Here is a 13,833-nt window from a genome sequence, read left to right as displayed (position 1 = left end):
ATATCATGCAACCACAAATCAATAAAGCAATACAGAAATCCTTCGCAATCATGAGAAACTTAAGACAAGTGCAAAAATTCTTCGATGAAACACAATTCCGGATTGTAGTCCAGGCCCTAGTGCTGGGTCTTCTAGACTATTGCAACATTCTCTATCTCCCCTGCCCCCAACCATGATTAAACAACTACAAACAGTCCAAAACACAGCTCTGAGACTCATCTACTCACTGAGCAAACATGACCACATCACCGAGGGGTACCTCCACTCACACTGGCTACCAATACAAACAAGAATACAATTCAAGTTCTACTGTCTACTATTTAAAGCCATGAACGGCGACAGCCCAGCATACCTGAACAACCGCCTAATCCAAACCACCTCAACCAGACAAAGAAGAACCCACTCTCCATTCACATATCCCCCAATCAGAGAAGTCAAGTGGAAAAAAACTATACGATGGCCTCCTGGCCACACAAGCAGCGAGACTGGACCATCAACTCTCCACTTTGCTGATAACGACCCCAGACTACAGAACATTCAGAAAAGAAATAAAAACCATACTATTCAAAAAAGCCCTACTACCCAACAATTCCTTGAAATCAACCTAACACCATCACTATTCTCAAAAAAAATCTAACGCCACAAGAAGTTTCAAGTTTATTAAAGATTTGTTTGACCGCTTAATCCAATTTCTAAGCGGTTAACATAATAAAATTACACAAAAACAGGTTAAACATATTAAAACAGGGAAGACAAGTGACTTACACAAACATATGGCAACAAAAGAACCACCTCACCTCTTTGAACCAACCTCGCTATTCTCAAATTCCTCTGGAAATGGCCAGATATATCTTTATGTAATCCTCCTTGAACCGTAAGGTAATGGCAGAATAGAAATCACTAATGTAATATAATGTAATGTAATATAAAGTGTGGAGTGCAGCTATCCCAGGAGAGGAATGTGGTCTTGGGAAGAAGACAGGCAGAACTATAGAATGGTTGAGATGAAAATCTGAGACTACTTTTAGTAGGAATTTGGGATAAGTGTGAAGGACAAATCTATCATGACAGAATATTGTATAAGGTGGATCTGAAACCAATGCTTGAAGTTCACTAACTCATCATGCAGAAGTGATGCAGATTTAAAAAAACTACTTTCCAAGTGAGGTGCTTGAGAGATGAAGTCACAAGTGGTTTAAATGGAGGCTTCATCAAAGTAGAGAGCACAACTGAAAACATGATGGCAAATAAAGGCCAAATAGCCCATCAAGTCTCCTCATCTACAGTAACCATTATCTCTTCTTCATTTTAAGAGATCCCACGTTTCTATCCCATGCTTTCTTGAATTCAGACACAGTCTGTTGTTGTTAAAACGCATGTGGATTTTGAACAATTGCAGGCAGACCTTAGGAAATTGGAAGACTGGGCATCCAAGTGGTAGATGAAATTTAATGTGAATAAAAGCAAAGTGATGCACATTGGGGTTAGTGCCCAAGAAAAGGATCTGGGTGTCATTGTAAACAATACAATGAAACCTTCCGCCCAATTTGCAGCGGCAGCAAAAAAGCAAACAAGATGCTAGGAATTGTTTTTTTAAAAAGGGACGGTTAACAAAATTAAGAATGTTACAATGTCTCTGTATTGCTCCATGGTGCACCCTCATCTGGAGTATTGCGTTTAATTCTGGTCTCCTTATTTCAAGAAAGATATAGCTGCACTAAAAAAGGCTCAAAGAAGAGCAACCAAGATGATAAAGGAGATGGAACTCCTCTCGTATGAGGAAAGACTAAAAATGTTAGAGCTCTTCAGCATGTAAAAAAAGACAGCTGAGGGGAGAAAAGGAAGTCAGCAAAATCCTAAGTAGAAGTAGAATGGGTACAAGTGGATCGATTTTTCTTTCTGTCAAAAATTACAAAGACTAGGGGACACTCGAAGTTACAGGTTACTGGGCTTGATGGACCTTTGGTTTGACCCAGTAAGGCTATTCTTATGTTCTCTGTCTCTATCACTTTTTTTCGGGAGACTGTTCTATGCATCTACCACCCTTTCTGTAAAAAAGTGTTTCCTTAGATTACTCCTGAGCCTATCATCTCTTAACTTCATCCTATGCCATCTTATTCCAGAGCTTCCTTTCAAATAAAAAGACGACTCCTGTGCATTTACGCCAAGTAGGTATTTAAACATCTCTATCATTATCTCCCCTCTCCTGCTTTTCCTCCAAAGTATACATATTGAGATCTTTAAGTCTGTCCCCATATGCCTTATGATGAAGACCACACCCCATTTTAGTAGCCTTCCTCTGGATCGACTCCATCCTTTTTATATCGTTCTAAAGGTGCGATCTCCAGAACTGCACATAATATTCTAAATGAGGTCTCACTAGAGTCTTATACAGGGGCTTGATACCTCCTTTTTCCTACGGGCCAACACCCTATGCACCCTAGCATCCTTCTAGCTTTCGCCATTACCTTTTCAACCTGTTTGGCCACCTTAAGATCATCGCATACAATCGCACCCAAATCCTGCTCTTCTGTCATGCACATAAGTTCTTCACCCCTTAAACTGTATTGTTTCTTTGGGATTTTGCAACCCAAATGCATGATCTTGCATTTCTTAGCATCAAATTTTAGCTGCCAAATTTCAGACTATTCTTCAAGCTTCAATAGGTCTTTCTTCATGTTATTCACACTATCTGGGGTGTCTACTCTATTGCAGATTTTAGTATTATCTGCAAAGAGGCAAATCTTACCCAACAGCCCCTCAGCAATATCGTTTATAAAAATTTAAAATGAACAGGCCAAAGAACAGAACCTTGAGGCACAACACTGGTAATATCCCTTTCCTCAGAGTTCAAGCATCCTTCTCCAGGGATAAAGAGGCATGGATTCTGGAACGTCTGGCCCTTTTGAGGGCAGATTCAATCACCACTGAACAATGAGGAAGCTACTGCTTCTCGAATCTGGGAGCTTTCTGGATTCCATAAACAGAATCTACTTTTTAATTGATGGGCTGTACAAAGAAGGGGGCCTTCAAATTCCTCATCTGTACTGCCTTAAGGATGATATGCAATTATGACGGTCAGGGACAGATATGATCTTGCCATACTGAGAATATTTTTACATAAAATCATTGGGAGTCTTTTGGGATAATGGAGGAAAAATAGCTGAAGTGAAATCAAAACTCAAATTTTTAAGAAAACAGTTCTAGCCAAGGAGCTTGGCCCTAAGTGAGCCTTAGAGCCACAAAAAAAATAAAGGAAGCAGTTTTTGTCCTAACAAATCACAAAAAATAAAAAAGAAGAGGTAAAAGAAATGGTTGCAAGCTACTTACAAAACAAAAATTCTGCAAGGTATGGAAGGCCACCAAGAAAATAAAAAATCATTACGAAAAGAGCAAAGAAGAACAAGTCTTCTCATTGCCACTGAAAAATGGCAACCTGCCTGGAGTGAGATGAGCCTGAAGATAAGTGTGTCTACGCAGTCTGGGTTGCCAAAGTTTTCTAGAAATTGTCTGTGCTAGGCTCCATCAGATGTCATTACCCCTATATGGCAAATGATGTACTGCTTGTCCTTGGAGAATTTTATTACTGTTATGCAGGTGACACTCAATTTTTCTCTTCCTTCAAGTCTTCTCCTCAGTATCATCTTCTCATCTCTGGCCTCTGCCATACCGTCCCTGGAAGAACTCTAGATTTCAAATGCCGAATCCTTCTAAGAACAAATAATCTTGATTTTTCCAGCTTCAATTCTATATTCCTCACCTCCGCCTTCCTGGTTTTTTTAAACTAGATAGACTCCCTTCTTTTCTCCTCTAATTCATTTTTTAGAATAATTTCAAAGTGCAAATACATAAATAAATACACTTGTAAAGCAATGCCAAGATTTAAAAAAATGTAAGCTAATAAATTTAACTGTAAGGTAAACAATATAAAATATTGGCTCTAATCCAAAATGAAACAAGAATTTCCAATACAAATTTCACAGGCTATCACAGCCTGATAACTCACTATGCCTGTTACTCTGACGGAAGTCATTCACGGAGTGGAGCAGGACCAGGCAGGAACGTGAAAAGCTTGCACCTGCCTGCCTCGTGCTCCTCTCTGACGCTGCCATGAGAGTTCGGGAGTCAACGGAGGGAAGGGCAGGAGCGCTTAAAGCTTCTGCCATTCAGTGCTGGACGGCAGGATTTTTAAAAAGGTACAGGGGGCCTGCCTGCCTCGGGGTGGGGGGCCCTGCCGGGTGGGGTCCTGCCTCCCTGCCTTGGGGTGGGGAGCCTGCCATTAGGCCTGCCTGTGCTGTCCCAGTCTGCCACTAGACCTGCCCTGTTCCTGCCTACCACTAGACCATCAGAGGGGAACAGGGTACAGGGCAGGGCGGTGGGACAGGGTACACCATTTGGTTCAAAACTTTTTTTTTCTTGAGTTTTCCACCTCTAAATGTAGGTGCGTCTTATGGTCAGGTTCATCTAATAGAGAGAAAAATACGGTAACTTGATAAAAACGGATAGATAGAAATCCTTCAAACCAGTTGTATACATTTCCTTGTATTCAATTGCTGCCAAGCATTTCAAAAATTTATCATGATTCATCTAAGTCAAAAGCACAACTCAAATCAAACTACATGATCAGAGCAATGGAACCCTTACTTAATAAATTATTCAAAGAATCTAAAATCGAAGCTAAGACGGTTTCTGTGCTATATATTGGTCGAAAGCCGGACTGAGAATCGTGCATTAGAGAATGAAATTCCAGATAGTTCAACAGTTGGGCGTGACCCAGACCCTTCAAAATCTTAAAGAAAGGAATTGACGCTATGGGTCTATAATTGTTAACTGATGAAAGAGAATCTTTTTGATTCTTAACTATGGGCGTAATAAATATATGACCCCCATCTGTTGGAAAAATAACTTCTTCCAGTAGATAATACATCCAATCAAATAGATTAACATTGAAATCCATTGGAGCAGATTTCATAATTTCTGAGGGACAAATCATCTAGATGGCTGAATGTCTTTCCATATTTGCTGTATAATTTTGTGAAAAGGTCTCAATTTGGTTCTTTAAATTCTTTCCAAAGTAAGTCTGCATAAATAGCATTAGTTAAAGATGACAATTGAGTGTGTGAAATTCATTTGAGTATTTGATGCTTTTAAATTATTAACTTTTGCACTGAAATAATGAGCTAAATCAGTTGATGTAGGAAGCTGAATATGTGTGCAGAATGGTAGAGCTGACACTAAGAAATAGATTCATTGGCATGAGCTCCAAATAAATATTTCCAAGAGCATCCACCAGACTGTTTCTGATCTACTGACCTATTCTTAACTACTGTACCAGACAGACTCTCTTTCTTCAACAGATGTACAGACACAAATACTGAGTGTGAAAACAGATCCAACACAGTATAACAGGAATGAAGTCATCTCTAAGCTTGCCGCCATCTGCTGGCAGGTGGACATAACCCATTTGTCTAGAACAGTGTTTCTTAACCTGCAGTATGTATACCCCAGGAGGTACATGGGCTGGCCGCCACCCAGAATCTCTTCCTGCCTGCTCCCCTCACTGAAGCCACCACCGCCAGTGATTTCTCCCTACCTCCCCGCCCCCGAAGCTGCCACACTCCATTCCCCTACTCCCTCCCAACCCCGCCGACCCTGCCACGCTCCATTCCCCCACCGCCAATGGAGCAACATAGACGGACCAGGCGTGTGCAATAAAGGAAGGAAATTTATAGAGTATCGATTTAAGGCTTAGTAGACATATCTTGTAAGTTATTCAATGTGCCACCGGGAGCAAATGAGATATTTTGAGAAGTGGTAAAACATGGTCAAATTTCTTTGCTTTCCATATGAATCTGATAGAGGCGTTTTATTGACAGAGTCATAATACCTTATGCTCCCACCCAATCATTTAGATCTAATGATCAACATTTGCTGGTCGTTCCCTCTCTCAAATCCTTTAACACATGGAGACAATATATTTTTTCAGCTGTCGCTCCGCAATTGTGGAATTCCCTCCCAATACACATAAGAGAAGAAGGTTTCATCGATAGGTTTAAAAGCAAGTTAAAATGCCAGCTTTTTAAAGTTAAGTCACACTTTTTATTTCAGCTTTTGATCTTTATTTTTTATCCCGTCCTACTGTTATATCCCTTACTCGTCTCATTTACTATCATATACTGTATTTCTTCCCCACTTTCCTTTTGGTCCTGTTTATGTTATGTGACTTGTCTATGTTATTTGTACTGACTCTCTGTATATGGTGATATATATATATATTTTTTTATTTTTATTTTTTTGATTTGTCCATTGCTTTGTATTAAGATTAAGCAATTCATCAAATTTTAAATAAAACCTGAATGAGGTCTGGAGGAGAGAGAGAAAAAAGAAAGGGCAAGACCCTGACAACTTTAACAATCTTCACAGCAGACATATCAAAACCGAACAATAGTTTGATCATGATCGAGTGGTTGATGCATTTCTTCTGCTACTGAATGGCCTAGTTTGGTTTGATTCCCACATATAGTTGCTAGAATGGTATCCATGGCTAAACATAACATAACATAGTAATATAGCAGATGACAGTACATAAAGACCTGAATGTCCCATCCAGTCTGACCAACAGTCATATTTATCATCAATTCATAATTAAAACATGATATTTGGCAAAGAAAAAAAAAGTATTAATATGAATTTATAAACATACCTGTCATGTTGAGTGCTTGTCCTCCTTGGTATTGTGCTATTCCTGTGTTTTGTCGTGTACCAAACACCACACCCGACGGCTTAACTGGCGAAACTGGCGATGAGCTCATAATGTAACTCTAGAAAAGAGCATTTTCTGTATATTAGCTTGCTCAACATTAAACTCATTTTGTTTGCAGCCTACTTAGTTTTGCACATACAGTGAACCCTCGATTTAACAGACTGCTCGAGGGGGGGGAGGGAGAACGTTATATTCGAGTGTAATCCAAATGCATGCTAAATAGACACAAAAAGACACAAACTATGACAAAGACAATATATATTGCAAAATTTAACTTTTATTTATAAACATATTTTTTAAAAAACCAAAATTCACTGTATCACAGCACACAATGAGTCCGGTTGGGCCGTTTATTCTTGTATTGGCCAAAAAAGAAGTTTCTAATGTCACTTGCCTTTTGGAACATTTCAGAAATGAGAATATTACTACTGCAACTCAGGTTCTGACGGCAAATCAATAAACAAAACCAAGTCATCAAGATGACTTCTAACTTAACTCAGTTTCTTCTTTTTTTTTTTTATTGTAGGCTCTTTATCACTCTCATCATCTGTCATTTTTTGGTTCATAACTAGAGGACAAATTATTTCTTATTCAGCAATGAAAATAAAAAAAGAAAAACAACAATTTATAGAATTAGAAAAATTAATAAAGTCTCTAGAATCAAAATTAATTGAAAAATGGGATTATTTGACACAACAAGAATTGTTAAAAGCTAAAGGTAAATATAATGAAATTTCTTCAAAAATCATTAGAAAAGATTTATTTGTACAACAAGCTCTGTATTATGGAAATTCGAATAAGGCGGGAAGATTGCTTGCAAATTATCTCAAAGCAAAAAGGAAAAAAACAAAAATAATTGCAATTCAAAATGAAAATAAAGAAATGTTATCTCAAACTAATCCCATAATAAAACAATTTTTAAAATTCTATAAAGATTTGTATTCTTCCGAGCCCTATTCAGAAAAGGAAAAAGATGGTATAGAATTTTTAAAGTTAATAAATGGACCAAAGATTCCTGAACATATAAAACGAAGTTTAGAAGAACCAATATCCTTAAAAGAGTTAGGTACAGCATTGAAGTCCCTCAGAGTTGGATCCGCTCCAGGTGGAGATGGTTATACAGTAGAGTTTTATAAATCATTCCAAAACATCATAATGCCCTATTTATTAAAATTATATCAGAAACAACTAAATAAAGGTTGTATCACAGGTACTATGGCTGAATCAATAACTATAGTTTTACCTAAGCCAAATAAAGATCCTACTTTGGTATCAAACTATAGACCTATTTCTTTAATAAATGTGGATGGAAAAATTTTAACTATGGCAATAGCATTAAGATTGGCTAAAGCTCTCCCTTTCATTATTGATATGCATCAAACAGGTTTTGTTGCTCAAAGACATTCGTCTCATAATACTAGATTGGCACATCACATGTTATATTTGACAAAATCCATCAATGACCCAGCATTCTCTATTTCATTAGATGCGGAAAAAGCTTTTGATAGAGTGGAATGGTCCTTCATGTTTCAGACAATGGAATGGTTTGGTATAGGATCCGGTTTTATACAAATAATAAAGGCATTGTATAACTCCCCTGTTGCTAGATTATATATTAATAATGATTTTTCAGAAAAATTTATTCTACAAAGAGGGGTTAGACAAGGATGCCCACTATCTCCTTTGCTTTTTGATATCATTTTAGAACCCTTGTTATTAGCTATAGAACAGATAAAGGAGATACAGGGTATTCCACATTCAGATAGAGAATATAAATTATCAGCATATGCGGATGATATATTACTTTATTTGAGAAATCCGGAAACAACCATTCCAAAGCTACTCGAACTGATTGAAAGATTTGGAAAATTTTCAGGATATAAAATAAACTGGAATAAATCAGAAGTACTTCCACTCAACGTACATTGTACAAAAAGTTTATTTGACTCATTTTCTTTTATTTGGAAAGAGGAAGGATTAAAATACTTAGGAATTTGGATTACAAAAACTATAGAAGAAACTATGATAATCAATGAAAAAAAATTTATTACAAAAAGTGTCAGAAATGTGTGAGCAATGGAATCCTTTGTGCATATCTTGGTGGGGGAGAGTGCAAACTGTAAAAATGATGATTTTACCAATAGTTTGTTATCAAATGGGTATGATACCAATTTTTTTCCAGGGGTCTTTTTACAAAAAATTGGATAAAATATTAACAAAATTTATTTGGCTTGGAAAAAACCCCAGAATTGCTCTAGTATCTTTACAAAGACCAATTGAGGAGGGAGGGGTAAATTTTCCAAATTTTTATAGGTACCATCAAGCCTATATTATGCGTCATGGTATGTATTGGATCCTCCCAGAACCCATTGAACATATACCAGATTGGTTCTGGTTAGAATGGAGATTAATGTTTCCTTTACGTCTGAGTCATGTGATAAGTATTCAAATGCCAAGGTTATATAAAGATCATAAAATATTAATGGATACTTGGAAAACTATAAGATATATAAGTAATCTAACTCCTATTCCAATAACTAAATCAACGACTCAAACAATATGGCTTAACCCAAAGATCAAAGTTGGCGGTTTTAAAATTATCTGGAAACATTGGATGATGGCTGGAATTCTTATTTTAGAAGATGTAATAAATAAAGGTAAACTGCTTGAGTTTTCACAATTGCAAAATAAATTTGGTTTAAATAAATCACAATATTTCAGATGGTTGCAATTGAAGCAGGCCATTCAGACAGGGTTCTCTGAATGGAAAAATCTTAATAATTATCATAGTATGGAATTCTTATGTTTTCAGATAGATTCCATGGGACACCAGGCCGCAATGTGGTATAAATTAATATCTGGATTTATACATTAAAAAAAAAAAATGGTCTTAGAGATATTTGGAGCATTGAGATTAAGCATCAAATTAATGCATCTCAATGGCCACGACTTTGGTCTTGGAGGATAAGATGTACAATGTCAGCATCTATGAGACAAACTTGGTTTTTTATTTTACATAGAGCTCTATGGACCCCTACACGTTTACATAGAATTGATAGCTCTAAGTCTAATAGATGCTGGCATTGTCATCTAGAAGCAGGGACATTAGATCATCTTTTATTCTATTGTCCATTCATATTAACATTTTGGAAATCAATTTGGCCCCAAATAAATAGGATGTTAGAAAATCCAGTAGCCTTGACATATGATACAATTCTATTTGGTACTACAATGAGAGCCCATAGTCAAATCTCATCAAATAACAACAAACTTTTATTTATAATGACTGGAATAGCAATACAGCAAATTACACATAATTGGAAAAATTGGGACAGATTGAACTATAATTTCTGGTGGAACTCAGTTTGCCATATATATAAGATGGAATATGCATTTGCAACACAAAAAGGATATATGAATAAGTTCAAGAAGATTTGAGGACCATTAACAGAATATTGCAATATTTGAATTTCATTTTCCCATGATAAGAAAATAATATAAAGAAGGAGGGGGGAGGGGTTAAGGGGAGGGAATTATTCTCTTTATCATATATTATAAATAAAATATTATAATAGATGATATTCTTACATGAAAATAACGTAATAAAGGGAGGGGGAAAAGGTTCATATTTAAATAATAATTGATAAAATCATTACAATATATATATTGTATAACTTTATAAGAAAAATAATTACAATTATATGATATATAAAACCATAAGAAAAATAAGACAAGAAATGTTATATATAAAATATATTATAAAAATATCAAGTGTATTGTTAAGATAATTGTATGAAAATTTAAGACACTTGTTGTTAAATGGAAAAAAAATTCAATAAAAAAACTTAAACATAAAACTTCTTCAGCTATCTCACTCTCCGACATAATTTGATAACCAGGATCACCCTCATCTTCTTCCAGCCACTCTAGTAGAGCTTCTTCTAGAAACACAGAAACATGATGGCAGATAAAGGTCAAATGGCCCATCTAGTTTGCCCATCCACAGTAACCATTATCTCTTTATCTCTCTGAGAGATCCCACGTACCTATTCCAGGCCCTCTTGAATTCAGAGGGTCTCTTTTTCCACCAGCTCTTCTGGGAGAGTGTTCCAAGCATCTACCACCCTTTCTGTAAAAAAGTATTTCCTCAGATTACTCCGGAACCTATCACCTTTTAACTTCATCCTATGCCCTCTCACTGCAGAGTTTCCTTTCAAATAAGAGACTTGACTCGTGCACATTTATATTAAATAGGTATTTAAATGTTTCCATCATATTTCCCCTCTCCCGCCTTTCCACAAAAGTATACAAATTGAGATCTTTAAGTATGTACCCATATGCCTTATCACAAAGACCACACTCCATTTTAGTAGCCTTCCTCTGGACCGACTCCATCTGTTTTATATCTTTTTGAAGGTACGGCCTCCAGAATTATATACAGTATTCTAAATGAGGTCTCACCAGAGTCTTATACAGAGGCATCAATAACTCCTTTTCCTACTAGCCATACCTCTCCCTATGCAACCTAGCATCCTTCTAGCTTTCGCCGTCACCTTTTCAACCTGTTTGGCCACCTTAAGATCATCACATACAATCACACCCAAGTCCCGCTCTTCTGTCGTGCACATAAGTTCTTCATCCCCTAAACTGTACCATTCCCTCTGGTTTTTGCAGCCCAAATGCATGACCTTGCATTTCTTAGCATTAAATTTTAGCTGCCAAATTTCAGACCATTCTTCATGCTTCGCCAGGTCTTTCTTCATGTTATTCACACCATCCGGCATGTCTACTCTATGCAGATTTTGGTATCATCCGCAAAGAAGCAAATCTTACTCGACAACCCTTCAACAATATTTATAAAAATGTTAAAAGAACAGGCCCAAGAACAGAACCTTGAGGTACACCACTGGAAACATCCCTTTCCTCAGAGCGATCTCCATTGATCACTATCCTCTGTCGCCTTCCACTCAACCAGTTCCTGATCCATCCCAAGGGCACTCAGTTTATTTATCAGATGTCTGTGTGGAACACTGTCAAAGGCTTTGCTAAAATCTAAATACACCACATCTAGCGCACATCTTCTATCCAATTCTCTGGTCACCCAATCAAAGAAATTGATCAGAATTGTCTGAAAAACCTACCTCTAATGAATCCATGTTGCCTCCAGTCCTGTAGTCCACAGGATTCCAGAAACTTGACCATTCTCTGTTTTAAAAGCGTTTCCATTAATTTGCTTACCACAAAAGTCAGACTTACCGGCCTGTAATTTCCTACTTCTTCCTTACTTCCACTTTTGTGGAGAGGGACCACATCCGCCCTTCTCCAGTCTTCCGGCACCACTCCTGACTAGAGACTCATTGACAAGGTCAGTCAGCGGAGCTACCAGAACTTCCCTAAGTTCATTCAGCACCCTCTATTATTTTCTCATGCATTTTTCAACATTGTGTAAAAATCTTCAACTTCAAAATCATTGAATTGCATTTCGCTCTCGATGTTATTTAGAAGTTTATCCATCCATTCACTGTTTCGCACTTCACAACCTTCCAAGCGGCTGCAAAATTATATATAGCCGATTTAATATTATATTTTTAAAGATATTGCAATGTGTGTTCCCCTCTGACGTCTCTTTCTTCCGTTTCATCTTCGAACACCATCATAACTTCTTGCAAAAATTTTTTCTTGTATATCCTCTTGGTTGCCAGAATAACTCCCTGGTCCATAGGCTGGAGAATAGATGTTGTATTTTTTAGAAGAAAAATGCATTTAATTTTCCCATCCTGACCACATAAAATATTTTCAGATGGATGTATTGGTGTGTTGTCAAGTATTAACAGTGCTTTGATGTTTTCTGCTGGTATGGATAATTTTCCCACTTGGAACCTCAACTTCTGCCACAAAATGTTCAAAAAACCATGTCTTAAAAATACTTGATGTAAACCAAGCTTTTTTAGAATTGAAATAAATTGCGGGTAATTTATTCATGCAATCTTTCAAAGCTCTTGGGCAACAATCACTGGTTCTAATTTATAAGAATCATCAGCATTCGCACAAAATAGCATAGAGATTCGCTCATTGCTTACTTTGCTGCTGGAAACAGATCTTTCTGTTTTAGAAGCTTGTGTATTTTTTGGCAGTGAACGCCAGAACAAAATGGCTCATCTGCACAATAAATTTTCCTCTTCTATTAATTTAGATAATTTCTTACAAAACGATTCAATCTCTTCTGTCAGCGCACTCAACGCTTCACTGTAAATCCGTTTGTTCATGATTCCAAAATCTCCACAACCACCCATCACTATTTTTTATTTCAATCTTCATGTACTTAGCTAATCTTTGCTGCAGATTGTAATTCCACTCCCTGTATATTTGCACAAGAACGTTGCTGAATGTACCACTTTATTACAGCCTCTTCCAGCAAAGATTCTTGTGCCATTTAAGAATTTTTCTTGACCAAGTATTAGAATTCAAAGCAAGGCAAATTTTTTCAGCTTTTCTTTTGCTTTGTGAATGTCCGATACTGTGGTTTTTTGACACCATATTCCTCACAAACGCGTGCCACGGATACACCCAATTCCACTTTCTCAATGAGATCCAACTTTTCTTTTATACTCAAGTTTGTGTGTTTTTGTTTTTTATCCATGACTGTGCTTTGGCTTTATTTGCTGCCAGAAACAGAAAGGGCTGTTTGAGAGACAGTGCGCATGCCTAGCCTTCATGCCTGGAAGTGTGTGGTGATGAATATGAGGTCTGTTAAATCCAAAGGCTGGATAAACAAGGTCCGGAAAAATTGAGGGTTCACTGTATATGGACTCAAAATTCTTTCATGGACAAGTTATCTGCTTGCAATTCCCTAACATATGGTAGAAGTTCAAATATATTTTGTTTTATTTATTAGTACCAATAGCACACACAACTATTTGAATTGTTCAAAAGACCCTTCTAGGGGGTATTTTTTCAGTAATAATTTGCTCTTATCTGATCATTTCATTTCCTTGACTCTTGCTTGACTGCTTCAGGCTTAAACTGGTTATGGTGCCCTACCAGTACAAGGAGACTGACACTCTGAATTA

The 13,833-nt window shown here is 36.9% G+C and overlaps 1 protein-coding gene across 7 annotated transcripts in view; it reads right to left on the bottom strand.

Annotated features, from left to right (window-relative positions):
• The window catches only part of ZNF280D (zinc finger protein 280D), a 235,533-nt gene that overhangs the window by 134,903 nt on the left and 86,797 nt on the right, over nucleotides 1-13,833 (bottom strand). For all 7 annotated transcript variants that reach the window (XM_033920137.1, XM_033920139.1, XM_033920140.1 and 4 more), the window contains one exon: nucleotides 6,704-6,821. In XM_033920137.1, the coding sequence (XP_033776028.1) occupies nucleotides 6,704-6,821 (118 nt within the window). The remainder of the gene's footprint in view (nucleotides 1-6,703; nucleotides 6,822-13,833) is intronic.

Source organism: Geotrypetes seraphini, chromosome 14, assembly GCF_902459505.1.
Source record: "Geotrypetes seraphini chromosome 14, aGeoSer1.1, whole genome shotgun sequence".
NCBI lineage: Eukaryota > Metazoa > Chordata > Amphibia > Gymnophiona > Dermophiidae > Geotrypetes > Geotrypetes seraphini.
Note: the sequence above shows the minus strand (reverse complement) of the source record. Positions and strands in the feature narration are given on the sequence as shown.